This window comes from Rousettus aegyptiacus, unplaced genomic scaffold (genome assembly GCF_014176215.1).
Source record: "Rousettus aegyptiacus isolate mRouAeg1 unplaced genomic scaffold, mRouAeg1.p scaffold_m13_p_2, whole genome shotgun sequence".
Classification (NCBI taxonomy): Eukaryota; Metazoa; Chordata; class Mammalia; order Chiroptera; family Pteropodidae; genus Rousettus; species Rousettus aegyptiacus.
Genome location: NW_023416295.1, coordinates 34,610,561 through 34,629,211, shown reverse-complemented (window position 1 = coordinate 34,629,211; position 18,651 = coordinate 34,610,561). Strand labels below are relative to the sequence as shown.

General features: G+C 38.6%; 1 protein-coding gene across 2 annotated transcripts in view; it reads left to right on the top strand.

Annotated features, from left to right (window-relative positions):
- Positions 1-440: 440 nt before the first annotated feature.
- Positions 441-18,651, top strand: part of MFSD6 (major facilitator superfamily domain containing 6) — a 57,412-nt gene continuing 39,201 nt past the window's right edge. Inside the window, exons 1-2 of one of the 2 annotated variants that reach the window (XM_016161520.2) lie at positions 441-573; positions 16,313-17,918. In XM_016161520.2, the coding sequence (XP_016017006.2) occupies positions 16,363-17,918 (1,556 nt within the window). In that variant the 5' untranslated portion in view covers positions 441-573; positions 16,313-16,362. The remainder of the gene's footprint in view (positions 574-16,312; positions 17,919-18,651) is intronic. The other variant, XM_016161508.2, reaches the window with a different exon arrangement.

Genomic DNA, 18,651 nt, shown 5'->3' with positions numbered 1-18,651 from the left:
CCGCCGCTCCCCCTGGAGCTAGGCTTGCATCATTTCCCCGGGAAAGGGGGTCTCGGCCAGGACCCGAGGTAGGGGTGGGGGGATAGCACCTCCCGGTCCACTGTCCCCTTCTCGGAGCTCCTCTCCAGCAGGGCTGGGTGGCGAGGTCCCCGGGGACGGCCAGGGCGGGCGGGAGGCCGGGAGGAGCCGCCGCCGACGCATCCGCTGCCGCCGCAGGAGGCGGAGCGCTGCACCTGGCGGCGGGTCCGCGGCGCTCAGCCCTGAAACGGGTCCAGCCGGTAGCGAGCGGCGGAGGCCCGGCCCGAGCAGTGGGAGGAGAACGAGGAGGAGCGGAGAAGGTCGCGCGGGTGGGTGCGCTCGGCTCGCCGTTCCCGGTCGCCCCACCCGCACCGCATCCCGCCGCCGCGCCCCGCCCGCCGGCCCGCCGCAGCCCGGGAGGAGCCGGCTACCCACCCGCGATGGTGTGCGCCGCGCCGACAGCCGCCGCCCGGGCGCCCCGGGTCTCCGCCGCGCGCTGGGGAGAGATGACTCCCCGCGCCCCCCGCAGCTAAGCGCCACCTTTGCCCGCAGCAGGTGAGTCCGCCGCGGCCCACGGGGCAGGAACGCGCTCGGCCGGGGGTTGGGGGGCGGTAGCCCCACCTTGTCCTCGCGTGCTGGGGACCAGCCCGGCCGCAGGACCAGGAGCCCCCGTTCTGGGGCGCACACCTGCTGTCGGGGGAGGGGGTTTCGGGGGAGGGGTCCCGAGGGAGGGCGTGTGCGGGTGTCTCTAGCTTCCCAGCCCCACGGCCCTGCGGCTCCCTCCCTCCCCTCCTCTTCGGTGTTGACTGTCATCTTTATGGGGTGCTGGGGGTGGCTGCAGTCGGCACCCCCGGCGCGTTCTGCTCGAGCAGCACTTCCGCAAACGTAACTGGAGTCGGGAAAACAAAGGCGCTGCCCCAGGGAGCCCTCGCCTGGCGCCCGCGGCCGCCAGACGGGGTTCGGGTGGCTGGGGGGTTGAGGGTTGGGCCCCAGTGTCCAGGCCCTCCCCGGCCCTGGCTCACTCGCGCCCTTGTTATAAACATCTTAGGAAGGAAGGAGGAGAAACACAAGACAGCCCCCTACCCCCCCCCACCCGTGCAAGGACGTGGCCACTCTTGTGGCAAGAGGAGGAAATTGACAGCATCTGCTTCCCCAGGTGAATAAATATGGGGAAGAATAAAAAAACACCCAACCTCTTTTCCTGACTGCTGCCATCCTAGGAGAAATTCCCCCACTTCCTTACTTCTTCACTCAGTCTAATACAATGAGGGAGGGGGTGGTGGTGGTGACTAGTCCCTCTGGGTCCTATTTATTCCCTACACAGTCCCCCTGTAAATTTAAGTAGGATGGTGAAAAAAAAAAATTCCAAACGCATCTTTCCCCCTCCTTTATCTCAGGCCCACACAGGCAGACAGGTGGATTAATTACCCTTAAGGCTAGCACACGGTGCATTTTGCCTCCCACACACATTGGTAACCACAAACATTTCCTTTTATCCAAAAATATTTAATAAACATCTTACAGAGCTCCGGGAAAACTTTCCTTGTAAGTTATAGGAAGAACCCAAAATAAAGGAGTTGAGGTTCTCATCCCAACTGCTGTCTAAATAGTTATATGTCCTTGGGCCTGTCACATGTGCCAGAGCCTCAGTTTTGACACATGTAAAAGTAGGTAGGTAATAGTATAATGGCCAGGTTTTCCCCTAACTGTTCTAGAAGGTTAGGATTTGTGGAAATCTAACCTAAATCTAATCTAAATCTTCAGTATAGATGAAATGTAAAGAGTGGATGGGCATACCATTGGCCAGTAACACTCGGTAAAAGCAGATGTGTATTTGGTAGATCCCTGGTGTTTGCAGAGCATCTCAGTTCCCAAGACATGGCCATTAGCCAGCTAAAGGCGTATGCATCATTCATGGCCTTGTTAAGTAAAAGGAGAGGCTAGGAAGCTTCATCATTGGGAAGGTTGGCTTTTGACACTTTAAGCTGCTGGTCATCAGCAAACATGGAACATATTTTCAGTTATTTAGTGGTAGTCAGGTGGCTTGTGTTTATCACAAGTTATAAGTAAAGCTTAGGATTGCATAGTAGGAGGCTGGGACATTGCTCATGAGTCCAATGCAAGACACTGGGGGGGGGGGTAGGAGGAGACAGGATCATATTTCAGTAATTCATTAAAGCTACTAAGCATGTTTACAGTAATTTTGTCTATGTCTATACAAATAAGGTAAATATGAAAACATGAAGGCACACTAAACCAAAGTAAACAGAACAGCAAGGTTTGCACATGTGAGGTCTTGGATCACTGTCTATCGTAATAGTTTCTGGATTATTGACAGTGATAAGGCACTTTTTGAGCCCTTACTATGTTCGAGACACCATCTTAACAGTTAATATCGAAATCTCTGTCAGAGGAGTCTTTTCCTTAGTTTTGTGAATGATGAAAAAAAACAGCTCAGAAAGGTTAAGGAATTTACACAAACCACACAATCAGTAAAAGGTGGAGTTTGATTTGACCCTGTGCCTCTGGCTTCAAAGCCCAGGAGATTTCCACCCAGTGTCCTTCCCTATTCAGGGCCCATTAAACCTCACAAGTGCCTTCTTTTGCCTCTTGCCTTTGAAAATTAATTTCATTTCAATGTACATATATTACATATGGTAACATTTATCCATGTTAAAGATTATTTAGAATGCATATATATTAATGCATGTGTTTTTACCCATTCTCACTATTTTTAGGTTGAAGGCAAGTGTAAAAACTAATGTAACGAAAGGTATATTTAGTATTAGGTTGACAGATTTTTTTGTTTTATTTCTTTTGATATTCAGCAAATTCCGATTTAGCAATCTCATTGTAGGGAAAAGGGGAAATGCAATAATATAAATGTGTCTGCTAGCTGCTTTGGTACATTGTCTTGGGAAAAATCAAGCTATAATAAGTGAAAAAAGGAAATTGCAGAAGAGATTTATAGTATTGCACATACTTAAACCTTCATACAAACATATGTTTACCTCATTGTCCCCAAACTGGTGACAGTGGCTACCTGAAGGAAATGAGATGAGATGTAGAGAAGAAAGTGCTTTTACTTTTTACCTTATAAAATGTGTTTGGGCTTAAAAAAATTTTGCAACAAGCAGTGTTATTTTGTTATATAAACTAAAAAGGGGAAAAAAAGTAGAATTGATCCACTTCATACAAATTCAAAATAAGAAAAAAATTGAATGTGCCTAAATTCTATAATGTTAGAAAAGTGAAATGACACTAAGGAGATCAAAGACCAAGGTGGAATCCTGGGAATTGTGGGTGTGGGTGCAAAGGGTGAAGAGTCTTAGATGACTGACTTTTACCTTTTCCAACAGTATCTATAGCTTATTCTACGGCACCCCCATTTTTCATCTTCAATAAGAATGCTTTGATGCACACACCAATTCACCTGCTGAGCTAGGGTGATAAGAATTTCTTCCTGGTCTTAGTAGTTAATGGTGGTTATCTTTGGAAGCATGATTGTTCTTTATGTAGAATGCAAGAGTAGGAGAAGTAAATTTACCTGCTGTGTCATTTCATGAAATTGTGGCATTTTGGATGACTGCAAGTGTAATTATTTTTAGTAACATAATTTCAGGAGCAGCAAATTCTTAATCTAGTCTGATGTATTTATGCTATATAATTCCACAATTCTCAGTTTTACGTAATATTAACAAAATCATTGCTCAGAATCCTTAAAAAATTAATACATTTTCCTTCTCAGACTTAGAAATCCAGAGCCAAATACATTCAGACCTTTCAGAATCAAGAAAACACACTTATGTTTTATACATGAAGGAAATCCGGATAAGGTTAGTTTTTTATAAACACAATAGGCAATCCTGAAGAAATGGTAATTATGAAATTTTGCAGAAGAGAAATTTTGACATTTTTAGGAGTCAACATTTCATTTAAGTTCTAATTATAATTGTTTTGGGTAGAGGGAAATCTGAGTCTTTTGATTTAGGGAGCTCGGTTGTTCAGTAGGTTCTCTTTAAACCCAGAGATCAAGAGCAAAATCCTTCCCTAGTACAAAGCCAGTTTAGGTAAAACTTGTTTTCCTCAAAGCAAAACTAATGTGGCATTTCCCAGGGCATAGCATTTTAGATTCCTGGGAAAAGAGAACACATACATCTGATGTGAATTGTGTATGGGGCAATGAAAACATCTTAAAAGCTCTATCAAGGACATTCCGTTTGGGTATAATTCCTCTGTAGTTAATTAACATTAGCTGCCTATGGCCATTTACTATATTTTACTAGCATTTTGGAGGGTGAGAAGGGCCTGTGTCAGCCTGATTTGTTGTCCTAAATCCTGAATGACGCATTATTTAGTACTTAACCCTATTGTTAGATTTCAGTGACAGTTGCTGCGTAATTGTTTTTCCACTCTCCATATTTAGAAGATACTCATTTACTATTTTGTAAAATGGCATTGTCTAAATTGAGTTAGTTGGCTGGGCAGCTTTTGGAAACTATCAGAGTCATTGCTAAGACAATGATTTATTGGTGATGAGCCTATATCTTAATATCTATTTGCTGTAGACATTGCAACTTTGGTTGCTAGTTTGTGGCTCTAAATAGCACACAAGCACACACCCCTACTTCAGCACTGACAAAAACGACCCCAAAATGTTGTGTGTATTAAAAGTAGCCTCCCTCTGCCTTGTTCCAGGATAATGTAAATGTGGCCAAGCTGTGGATGTGCTGATGATTGTGCTGAAGGGATGTTAAAATTTGGAAATGTGAATGAGAGCTTTGTATTACTTTATGACCTGGTGCACATTTTAGGATGTGGGGGGTGGAATGAGAAAGAATAGAATAGGTAGGAAGAAATCTAGGATCTTAGAAAAACCACATTCCAAACATATGAAGGGGAATCAGTTAAGGAGGGCCAAGACACCTCTTTTTTTTTTCTTTAAATGTGTGTGTGTGTGTGTGTGTGTGTGTGCGCGCGCACGCGCGCCTATGTGTGCCATAGGTATTTAGTGCTTTCAGAGACCATAGGCAGTAACTTCATGCACATACACACACAGACACACACACACACACACACACATATTTGTTCTAGAATGCATTTGAGTAGGGGAGACAAGTTCAGGGAACATTCTGCAAGGAGAAAACTGGAAAGTCCAACTTGATTGACCGTGAAGAAACATTTTGATCTGAGACCAAGAGTGGGACGACAGGGGGAAAGGGGGAGACAGGGACATAGTGAGTCAGCAATGGCCAGAGGGAGCTTTGGTGTGGCTTTACAGAGGATAAAAGAAGAACTGGAAAGAGGAACTGATGTTGTCTCAACAAGCCTGATTTGTGGGTTAATAGTGCCAAGGGAAAGTGAGTGAGGAGCCTGGGCTGGTAGCTCTCTGTGTGGTTGTGTAGACAGATCTCCATTGCACAGCTGGGTGTAATGAAGAGCAGCAGAGACTTGGCCCACAGAGCCCAGGACGCCCAGAGGAACCCGAGCCCCATGACAGTAGAAGAGTGGGTCTGTATGACTTTTGTGGAGAATCCATCTCTTATAACTGCTCTGGGAACGTTTAGGGATAGGGTTAAGGTAGAACACATTTGACCCCAACATAAACAAAGTCTCTCTCGATACAGCAAAGCAAGAAGCCCCTACACTAAACACATACAGCAGAATGATACAAAGTGACACACACACTATCTATGACTTTTAAAGAAATGTACTGATCCAATCCAGCACAATCAAGCTTCTGTGGCTATTATGGAGAGCCTTCTTAATTCTATTTCAAAATAATCTCTGTGGAATTGGTCTCTAATGTACAAATGGAACCCAAACTCACCTTTATGAGGGAGTTTGAATAAAAGACTTCATTGTTAAATTTTCAAAAGGATAAAAATGACACACATTTTAATTTTCTATACAGTGCAGTTCCCTGTATTTTGAAGGTGTAATCTCTTTTAAGAATGTCTTAAAGCCCTTGTAACAGGTTCTTTCAGTTGTTTCAACTGGTAATTGACTTCACTTTAGTAACTGGGATCAAAGGTGTCCAGAGTGTCACTCAAATGACTTGTATTTAAAATAAGGCCTTTTTTTTTTTTTAATACAAAATGCTCCAGAGATAGTGCGGGTTCAGTTCTAGACCATCACAGTAAAGCAAATATCACAATAAAGCAAGTTTCAGTCTTTATACTGGTGCAGGGTCTTGCCTTCAACTTGTGAAAAATGCAACATTTGTGAATTGCAATAAAGTGAAGCACAATAAAATGAGGTATGCCTGTATGTTTTTTAAGAGTGATAAGTGCTCATTGAAAAAAAAGCCAGTAAAGTATAAGAAAAAAATTAACTCCTAATTTTACTTCTCAGAGATAACCTCTAGCAACATTTTGGCATTATTCAAGTCTTTTTCTAAAATATATTTAGTATGAGGTACATACTAGATTTACAAATATAAACTTACAATACATAGAAGTTTGTCACTTTTCATCACTGAGTGTGATCTATAGCATGTGAGAATTTCCCTATATTCTATGAATTTTTTTGAATTAAGTTCTCAAGTTCTATTTTCTATCTTGTGGATATGAAGTTCTATTTATAATTCTAGATATAATTTAATTGCTCCTATTACTGGTTGCTTACTTTGTTTTAGTTTTGATCATTTTGAAAACTATTGAAATAAACATCCTTACATTTAAATTTTTGCCATCTAGAAAGTTTATATTTCTTAGTTAATGAGAGTGCCTGTCAATCTTCATCTTTACCAGCATTGAATATTTTCATTTTCAAAAGTATTGGTATGGCATTTATATTAAACCTTTTTTCTTTAATGGGATAGGTAATAAATATTTTTCTGAAAGAAACTGATAGCACATGGTAACTCAATTTATCATAATCCTAACAGCATATGCAACAAAACAATTTTAAATTGTATATACTAGATTATGCTTAGGATATCAATTATTGTTTTACACTATAGACTATTTAAGGGCTATAAGTAAAAATCATTGGTGGTAACTACCTGTCTATAGAAAAATGTATTTAAAACCTTGAAGTCTATATTTTGATCTAAATTGTAAACTTATAAAAGATGTGTCTGAGAAAGACACACCTATAAATTTCTGTTTAAAATGCCTTGTCTTATGGATAGATTGTACTTTAACTCCCTACACTTCTTCAGTGTCTGATAGATCAGAATAGCCATGCAATAACATCAGACTTATTGCATAAGCATTATCAAGCATTTATTAATATAGTATTATTTTACATATATGTGTATTAGTGTAATTACCTAATCTTATACTGCTAATAACCTCGAGTTGCGTTTTTATTTCTCATTATAATTCTTATTTTTCCACAGTCTGCTTCTCCCGTGTTCCTAGTACTTTTAGATCTTAGACTCATAGTCCTATATGAATTGTATTTATCTGAGTCAGTCCTAGTCTGAAAAGATTTGAAAAAAAAATTGTGTGTGTCCGTGTGTATAAAATATGGATTCACATAACTAGGGTTAAAATAACCCCCCAATTTTTTAAATAGAATTGAAATATCTTTTATTTTTTGGTGATATAGATATATATTCTATGTAAATTGCTTCTCAAGTGTAGCAAGCAGTAATTTATTGAGGAAAATCTTTCTGTAAAAAATTTAAATAAATAACTCAGCTTTCAGTATGAACATTTTTTAAAAATCTTTTATGCTTTGAAAAAAATAAGAAGTCTAACATTATCACTTTTAGCTTCCTGACAAATAAGATTGCAGTTATATTCATTAAAATAGTAAATAATTTGATAATAGAGACAGTTTTCAAATGATGTGCTGACTTGCTGTGGCTCCCAGTTTCACTGTGGCCTGTATTGGTGCTGACCAGGTTTCATACTTTCCTCTTTCTTGCCTCTTCTAACCCTATACCTATTCTGTTACCTAGAAGGGGTTCGAAGATACCATTTCAATGTTGATAGATTTCCCAGGCTCCCTCATGAAAATAGTTGCAGTTGCAGAGCCCCCTATCCGAGACAATACATAAAGATAGAAAGTTAATAATTGCATTAACATTAGAGAAATAAATGTATGGTGGCAGAATACATATATATTTTTCAAATCCGTATTTGAAAATGAGTAGGATGCCTATGTGTGCCATGGATATTTAGTGCTTTCAGAGACCATAGGCAGTAACTTCATGGCTCCTGCAGGTTGTAGCCATTGCCCTGGAGGAAGAAAGTGGCTGGTGATTCCAAGTTCACTGCCGTGGTGCATGGCTGGAGGGCAGTGAGGAGGGAAATTCTGTGTGGGTTTGTCTTAGGAGATGTGTTACTTGCACCCCAGACTGAAAAGTGGAAGGAATTTCCTTTTAAGTTATGCACTCTGTAACCCTCAGGTTCTTTTAGCACTCCTGGTTCAGTAATCTGGTACTATCACTATTTGTAATATTCTTTCAATGGGAAAATGGTTTCCGAACATCAGCAAAATGAATATTGGAAACTCAGCCTGTTCACTAGTTTGCTTATCCTAAACAATATCATTGACCTATCTGGCTTATGACCTTTGTTTAGAGAGAGGTGACTGTGCATTGGTTCTACTTCTACAAAGCTTCTGTGACCCCCTCAAATTCTCACGTTTCCTTCTTGACAGAGAATATTAACAGCAGCATATTCAATTAATTTAATTTCCTATTTTGAACTTTTTGTTGTTGTTGGAGAAACTCACAAGATATAATTATCTTTTTTAAAACACCTTTTCCTACTGTAATATGAACTGTTACTTGTTCTTCACACTGTGCTTGTTTTAAGATAGGAAATCGATTTGAGAAGTAGAAGGAAATGAAGTTCTGGGGCCTGCTTCAAATTTATACTATAAGCCATTGACACAATATTTAATCAGAAGCTCAAAACAAATAAATAGCAATCTGCTTCCATGATGGTTGATAAGATCTAAGACCTAAATTACAAATTTTTTAATTGACATTTAATTGTGTCTTTCATAAAGTGGAAGCAAAAATCCACTTAGCTTTTATTAATAAAGCCAGGTTTATGGTTAAAGGCTAATTCTCCCTGCTCCCACCTTCAAGAGTTGAAAATAATTTGTTCCTTTTACCTTCTTAGCAGGTTGAAGGAAAATATGTTAGAGAAGATTTCAGCTCCTTTTGTTCACACTTACTATGGTACAAGTAAAATTAAATGTTCCTACAGGGAACTATATTTTAAATGAATAGTTATTTCTTGTCTGGAAATATTTAATTATTATTTAGGTTCATAATCTAGCAGGTGTGTTCTCTAGTGAGCCCATGGACATAGAGATGGATATGAATATAAATCCATGAGCACTGGTAGATGAAAGGCTAGCTAGTTCAGAGGTGGTGCCAGAGAATTCAGCAACACTCATGAAGAATGCTTCTGGAATACTTACAAAATACGGTCCAGGTTTTAATGAAATATCATAAGACCTCAACCACCACCAACAGAATGTTCATATGTTAGTAAATTTTTGAGTTAGCAAAGTGTTTTTTTATACATTATTTCTTTTAAGCCCCAGAACCCCTCTGTGAGTTGACTTGGATTTGTATTTTTATTCCCATTTCATGAAAAAGAGTCTCAAAGAGGCACTGATTTGCCAAAGCCGGGAGAGCAAGTGGAACTTTTCTCTGTACTTTAAAAAATGTATCTGTGGTCACATAAAATCTAATAAGTATAGTGCTATCAGATACTTGTCAAAAATAACCAATATTTATTGAGATCTTGCAAGAGTAAAGGGTGGCAATATCCTAAGTACTAGATTTCTTCCCTGAAAGAGTTTGTAATCTACTTGGGCAGACTAGACGTATCTATTAAAAAGAACAGTAGAATGATCCATAAATCCTTCAACAGCTCAAGTATGAGAGCAGTCTCTCGAAGTAGAGGAAGGAGTCAGGAAAATATTGCAAGTTTGTTCTCTTTCCAGATGTTGTAAGAGGTTGCATTGGATGTAATTCATAAAGTACTATCTAAAATTTTTTATCTCAGGATATTAGTACTGACAGTGTAAAGACTGGTACGCTAAAATAAAAATTCAAATATTAGGAAATCCTTAGTAGGGGTTGCAGTAGCAAGACCCTGTCAATCTGTTTTCCATACTGAAGCTATAATGATCTTTGTAAAATACAGATGTGGCCATTCTACTTTCCTGTTTAATTCTCTCTAGTGGCTACCCATTGGCTCAAAATAATACCTGCAAGTTCTTATTATATATTGGGCACTGTGCTAAGAGGTCAATGTGCATTATGCTTTTTCATTCTCATAATTAATGGAAAAGTATTACTAGGTTCTTCATTTTGTAGATGAGGACACTAAGTTAATGGCTTTTCCGAGGCCACAGAGCTGGTTAGTAATATCTAGGATTTCGGTCTTAGCCAGTCTCTCTCATCCCCTACTCAGTAACCCCTCAGCAGTGTGTAGATGGCCCTTCCTGATCAGGCCCTCACCTGCTCCTTTTCCTTTGGGTGACTCTAACTCATCCTTTAAGACTCCCTTAAAGCCCCACCCCACAGACTTCTGTATCAACTGGGCTTGCTTCTGTTTTAACTTTTAGCACAGTATGTTGTGGTTATGTTTACTCCTGTTTCTGTCTGTGTTTCTCTTTTTCTCTCTCATCACTGGACTGATAGCAAGGACTGCATCTTCACCATTTGAATTATTGATTACCAAGCACGCATCCTATCTAATGGTTGATGCTAAATTTACATTTGTTGGATTAAAGAGAAATGAATGTCTTTATCTTCAATATAACTCTCTAACATAGTATTTTGTCTTCTTTCCTATTATCCCTCAGCTTGAAATGTCTTCCTCTGTAATCTATTGCTGTCCGCTAGCCCTTGGCTCCAACATTAACCCTTTAAGGATCTCCTCTGTCTTTTCTCCCCATCCTGGAATAGTTTTCCCATCATCTTTGCCTAAGGCAAATCTTACTAATCTTTCAAGGTTCAACTTAAATCCCTCATACTTTTCACAACTCCCACCTGAAGTTTGAGCTATCTACTCTGAGTTCTGGAAGCACACCATTGCCTGTAATATTTTTCTGTTAATTAATTATGCAGTGCTATGTGGCTTCTCTTACTTGTGTTTTAGATTCATTTTATCAATTCTCTTATTTTCCTGCCTTATTTAATCTTACTTGTGTTTTAGACTCATTGTATCAATTCTCTTCTATTATTCTTCTGACTTATTTAAATCTTACTTGGATTTTAGACTCATTTTATCAACTATAAAGCAAGTCTTTGAGGCCCAAGACCAAGTTTTTGGCATCCCTGTCTAGTAGCTGCACAATGCATGAAGAGGCAGTACCTGCTAAGAGCATAATGTATTTAGGTTTAAAGGTCTTTTTTCTTCAAAAGTTGAAGCCTTTGCCATGCTCATATATTTGTAGATAACTTCATTTATGTTTGAGCAGTTTTAATTTGAATATTTAATAAAGCTATACATTTTAACAAGAATGATTTCATTACCTCTCATCAATAATTCAGAAATACTTGCTATTTGAGTGACTCATTGTAGGTACTGGTAGAATGTCTCTCCAGGTTTTAAAAGCCTGTGTTATATTTTCACAGTAATGGTGTTGATTACTATCATTACAGTGCTAGGTGAGAAAACTTTTCTGCTTTTGTGAAAAAGCCCTCCTTATCCAATTAGGGTTAATTGCAAACCTACAATAGAGATTTCCTAGAGAAGTTCATAAGTTTAATTCTGTGTATTATTTGAAATATCTTCTCTCTTTTTAAAAAGTTTCTTTACAAAAATCTTTAGAACTCAAGTTTAAATCAAAATTTTAGCTTAATGGGTTCATGTTGGTGGAATACTTGTTGACAAAATCTCTCCTTGATTTTAAACATTAAATACTCACAAGCAAATAAATATTTTTACTGCTCTTTATATTCTTTCAATCTTTATAGTAAATTAAATGTAATCTAAGTCAGACAAAGCATGCCCCCCTACTTTGGAACATATTTTAATTTTATTAAAATACAGAAGTTTTAGGGGTTCATTTGTTTCTTTTTTTCCCCTGATCCAGTGATTACACAGATGACTGTAGTTACACTTTTATTTTTTTACTGTGTTTACCAATATTATTTTGGTTCCTTTTCATCAAAATCTAAATATGACCTGAAAATATTGAGTCTCAACATTAATCTCCTGAATTGAAGCTAAAAGATTTGTTTGTATATTTAGATTTGAAATTCATATAAAAGTTACTGAATGTGACATTCATCTAAAAGGTACTGAATGTTATATTACAGGAACATTTCCTTAACTACTTTGCATTTATTGATACTTTGAGAACTACTTAACATCTGGATTCACATAACTAGAGACACCTTGCATAACCTCATGATGATCAAAAATCATTTGAATAGATGGAGAGAAAGAATGGTTTGAGATAGTTACCCATCAAAGTTCAAGTCAACATCCCAATGTAAGATATTTTTCAACTTTGAATTAGCATTTGGCCATCAGTTCTTCATTATCATGTAGGCAATTTGGGGACTTAGGCCCCTTTAAGAAGATTTTTATGTCCTTCTCTGACCTACTTCATAAAGTCTCAGTTGATTTATGGCAGATAATTAATTACAGGCCACCTGATTAGAATTCATGCAGTCAGAATTCATTTTGTAGAATTCTGAAAACTATTTTTAGACTGTTACAGAAGGCTATTAGTAGATTTTCTCCTAGGTTTTTATTCCTGAAAGTTTTATAGTTTTACATTTTACATTTAAATCCATGGTCTGTTTTGAGTTAATATTCCTATAAGGTATGAGATTTAGAGACTGATTTTCATTTTTTGCTTATTGATGTCTAATTGCTCCAATGCCATTTGTCAGAAAGGTTACCTATCCTCAATTAAATTGTTTTTGCATCTTTGTCAAATATTAGTTGGGAATATTTGTGTGGATTTATTCCTGGGTGCTCTGTTTTCTTCCATTGATCTATATGTCTATCCTGCCAATACCACAGTCTTGATCATTGTGTAACTGTATAATAAATCTTTTTCAAAATTGCTTTAGCTATTCTGGTTCCCATTCCTTTTCATATAATTTAAAAATAATCTTGTCTAAATCTACAAAAAAATCTTGCTGAGATTTTGATAGGGATGTGTTAAACCTATATACAGACTTGAGAATATTGTGTTGTGTTCTAATCCACGAACGTGGCATGTTCTCCATTTTGTTAGATCTTTGTTTCTTTTATCAAGATTTTGTAGTTTTAAGTATATAGTCCTATTTATGTCTTGTTAATGTATACCTAAATATTTTAAATGTTTTTAGAAGTCATAAGTGGTATTATATTTTAAATTTTGGTATCCACATATTCATTACTAGTACATAAACACACAGTTGATTATTCATATGTTTATCTTATATCCTTTGACCTTTCTGAACTCACTTATTGATTCTAGGAGAATTTGGAGATTTCTTAAGATTTCCTACAGAGACAGTCATTTTGAATAAAGACAGTTTATATCTTCGTTTTTGATCTGCATGACTTTTGTTTCCTTTTCTTTTTTTATAGCACTGGCTAGAACTTCCAGTACTATGTTGCATAAGAGTGGTGAGACCAGATAGTCTTGCTTCGTTCCCTGTCTTAGAAAAAAAGCATTCAGTGTTTCACCATTAAGTGTAATGTTACCTGCAGATTTTTGTAGGTGATCTTTATAAAATTGAAGAAGTGCCTCTCTGTTCCTATTTTTCTGAGACTTTTCACAAATGAGTGTTTAATTTTGTCAAATGCTTTTTCTGTATCAGTTGATTAGGATCATGATATTTTTTCCTTTAGTGTTGTGATATGGTGGATCCCACTGATTGATTTTCAAATAATGCTCCAGCATTGCATCCTTGGAACAGACCCCACTTGCTCATAGAATGCAAATATTTTTATATATTCCTAAATTTTCTTTTCTAATATTTTGTTAATAATTTTTGAGGCTATATAAGGGATATTGTTCTATAGTTTTCTGGTTTTAGACTTTTATCTGAATACAGGATTTTGAGTTAACAATTATTTTTTTAAATTTTATATTAGTTTCAGGTATACAGTGCAAAGGGTTAGACATTTATATAGTTTATGAAGTGATCCCCCCCTCCACCCCACCCCCAATGCTCTAGCACCTATCTGGCTCTACACATGGCCATTATGACAATTCTTTTCTTTCAGCGCTTAAAAATACTGTGTCCCTTCCTTCTGGTGTCCATGGTTTCTGAAAAGAACTCTGCAGTTGTTTTCCCTCTTTTGCTAAGTTATGATTCCTTTCTCACTGCTTTCGAGATTTCTTCTTTCTCTTTGGTTTTCAGAGTTTGACTATGATGTGTCTTGGTATGGGTTTCTCTTGTTTGGAGTTTATTTAGCTTCTGGAATCTGTAGGTTTATCTCTTTTGCAAGTTTGAGAAGTCTTCAGTCTTTATTTCTTTGAGGACTCCTTCCAGGATTCCGATGACATGAATATCCAATCTTTTGTTATAGTCCCACAGGTCCTTGAGGCTCTGTTAATTTTTTTTCGGTCCATTTTCTCACTGTTGTTTAGACTGTAATTTCTATTGTTCTGTCTTTTAGTTCATGATTCTTCCTTGTGTCTCCTCCATTCTGCTAGTGAGTTTGTTATATTTTGGTTATTGTATTTTCCAGTTCTAAAATTACTATTTTGTTTTTCTTTATATATTTCTTTGCTCAGACTTTTTCTGTGCTTCAGCTTTCTATTTTTCATTTGTTTTAAGCATGTTTACCTTTGCTCGTTGAAGCATTTTTAAAAGCTGGCTGTTTTAAAATCATTATTAGGTTATTCTAACATTCCTGTCATCTTGATGTTGATATCTAATTAATATCTTTCTTCATTTAGTTTGAGGTCTTCTTCGTTCTTGGAATGATGCATTCTTTTTTATTGAAACCTAAAAATTTTGAGTATCATGTTATGAAACTTTGGATCTATTAAACCTTCTGTTTTAGCTGGATTTTTCTGATACTGCTCTAGCAAAGGAGATGCTATCTCATTGCTGCCAGGTGAAGGTAGAAGTCCGGGTTCCCCACTCAGCTTCTGTTGACACCTGAGGGTGAATGGCTTCCTGTTATGAAGGAGATGGGTGTTCCGGCTCAATATTAGGCCTCTACTGATACCTCTGGCTGGTCGGGGTAGGAGTGTCTCGTGGCCTCCATTGACACCACAGTGGGAGTGACCTTGTTATTGCTGGGTGGTGGTGAAAGTCCTGACTCTCCAGTAGGCATCCTCTGATACCACCCCAGTGGGGAAAGAGAGGGGTGCCTTGTTATTGACAGGTGGGGGTGGAAGTGCAAGCTTCCCATGTGGCCTCCACTGACCCTGTTGTGGGGACTTGGACTCATTACCACCTAGCAGGGATGAAAGTCCTAGTTCCTTAGGCCTTCAATGACACCACCTCAGCTTAGGGATTGGGGTGGCCCAGTATAGCCTAGTGAAGGTAGAAATCTAGGCTCTCCACTTGACCTTTGCTGATGGGGTAGGACTGGGGCCACAATATTTTTCCTGTGGTATTTGACTGCCAATTACGAGTTATTTAAGCTCACCATGCTTTATTTTTCTCATCTGTAAAATGGAGAAGGTAATAGAGATATTACAATGAATATGAATTAATACATTTGAAGATCTTGGAATGTTGCCTGGCGTAGAGTAAGTGTTCAACAAATGTTATCTGCTGTTTTTTTTTTTTTTCTGACATTTTTCTTAAGCTGCAGTCCGTAAAAGCACATCTGGAGAAATACATGTGACACAAGCAGCACTAAGGCTATTTCTGTACCGGAAATGTCCTTATCATGGTCATAGTGGCCAAGCCCTGTTGCAGATGTGCAGTCTGCTCCCTGGCTCTCCTTGAACTTGTGGTTATGATTAAGAACTTTTTTCTGTTTTTCTCTAGAAACCAAATGGTTCTAGCTACCTTTATTTTCTAAAAATTCTAGACTTCATAGGGCAGTGGATTTGTTTGAACAATAAAGCCAAGGAACTATAAACACTATTTTCAATTCCCTGTATTTGGTTTAGACATAATCACTATCATTTGTACATTTTCTGTAGGAATCAGTGAAAAGATTGAGAATGAACCTGAGCTGTAAACCTCCCATTGCAAGATATAATTAGTGGCCACAAAGAATATTTGATTTTTTTACAGCTGTTTTTTAAAATCAGCATTGAATGTATGCAAGTGATAAATGGTGAGAATTCTTTCTCACAATTATTATTTTAAGTTTCTGGAAAGATGAAGCTCTATGTTTCAGCATTGTCAATTTCATTACTAAGCCATCTTTTAAATTTTACTTTACAGATCAACAGTTAAATTTTGAAGGTCAAACTTTCTGATGGTGGTGATAAGCCATGGCGACAGATGATAAAGTTGCCATCTTAACTGATGATGAAGAGGAACAGAAGAGAAAATATGTGCTTGCTGATCCCTTTAATGGTGTTTCCAGGGAACCAGAACCACCTTCAAATGAAACACCCTCCTCCACAGAAACAGCTGCTATTCCTGAGGAGGACATAGACTGGATAGAAAAACATTGTGTTAAAATAAATAACGATCTTCTAATTTCCAAGGTCTTTTATTTCTTCTTTTACTCTGCATATGGCTCTCTTTACCCACTTTTGCCTGTGTATTATAAACAGCTGGGAATGTCACCAAGCCAGAGTGGATTGCTAGTAGGTATTCGATACTTCATTGAATTCTGCAGTGCTCCATTTTGGGGTGTAGTTGCAGATCGCTTTAGAAAAGGCAAAATTGTCCTCCTCTTTTCTCTTTTGTGTTGGGTTTTATTCAACCTGGGCATCGGATTTGTCAAACCTGCTACCTTGAGATGTGTACCAAAGATTCCCCCAACAGCTCACCCCACCAATTCAAGTCACCTGCTGACCATCCTGCCAACAAATTCTTCTATTATCTCTTCCATTACTGCATCACCAAGAATGCGTGAAAAAAGAAACTTTCTTTCTAGTGGGCCAGTGATGTTGGAAACAGGGCCCAATATCACAGAAACTGTCATCTTTTCAGCAGCTCCAGACAAGACCAGTGTGCCCACTCTGCAGCCTCAGACAGATGAAATTACAGACCATATAATGGACTTGACCTTGAACCCAAGCACAGCAACTCCGGCCCCCCCAGGAAATGTAACCAGGGAGAGAACCACTATTATTGTCACTACCACCAAATCTTTACCTTCTGACCAAGTCACTCTTGTTTACGATCAACAAGAAGTAGAAGCTATATTCTTGGTGATTTTGGTAGTTGTCATAATAGGAGAATTTTTCAGTGCCTCTTCGGTCACCATTGTGGACACAGTAACACTCCAGTATCTGGGAAAACACAGAGACCGCTATGGATTGCAGCGCATGTGGGGCTCCCTGGGCTGGGGCCTGGCGATGCTGTCCGTGGGCATCGGGATTGACTACACCCACATAGAAGTGCTCATTGATGGAAAGGGGTGCAAGCCCCCTGAGTACCGGAACTACCAGATTGTCTTCATCGTCTTTGGAGTTCTCATGACCATGGCCTTGATTGTTGCTACTCAGTTCCGGTTCCGCTACAACCACTTCAAAAGTAACGAAAATAAAGGGAAAGAGGTGGAGATCCCTCAGGTGGAGAGGAACAGCTCCACAGAGTCCTCTGAGGAGACACCGACCACGGCAAGCCACTCGCAGGCCTTCAACTTTTGGGACTTAATCAGACTGCTTTGCAGTGTGCAGTATGGCTCAGTGTTGTTCGTGGCTTGGTTTATGGGTTTTGGGTATGGCTTCGTGTTCACGTTTCTCTACTGGCATTTGGAGGACCTGAATGGAACGACAACCCTCTTTGGGGTGTGTTCAGTCCTGAGTCATGTGTCTGAGCTGACAGCTTATTTTTTTAGTCACAAGCTTATTGAATTGATTGGCCATATCAGGTAAGAACATACTTACTACATCTGCCCCGTAGCAATTGAACCTTATCTTTTCATAGTTTACAGCATCTTTGATCACATTTATGGATATTGTAATTCGTTTTGGGGGTATAGTTGGGTGAGACTGGGGCTTTCTATTGCTCTTTCTAAAATAGGAACAAAAGGAAGGAAGTAGTAAACATAGTTGGATTATCTAAAACAAATGAAATATGCTGCTTCCTCTCTGTATGCTAAGAGACTCTTGCAGTAAATGTTCTGAGGTCTAGGAGCACTAGTTCAGTGAACTGTATTTGTATTATCCATGGACCTTGAAGGGTCCACCCATCTTAGGCTTTTGTGAAAGTAGGCTTATGTATATAAAGAGGATTATGTTTTTCCAGCCTTCAGTTATTTGCAGCCACTTGCTGACACAGATAAACCTTAAATATATGGTGTATGAAGATGTCCATTATATTTAATAAGGCTGTGATGTGACCCACCATAATCCCTAATCCATATTACAAGGAAGAATTTTCTTATATATATATTTTGCTGATTATTATATGAGTTTCTGCATTTTTATCTGCCATGAAGACATGGGACATTTAAAAATCTTCCTTCTGCCTAAAATTTTCCATGTAATCCTTTTCGTCAGAAAATCTAAATGCCTAATGTTTCTCACCATTAATATTTGTCTGCAGTTCATCGGACAGTTCCTTGCTCTTTATAAGTCTTTCTGCTTTGTCGTTGGTTGTAC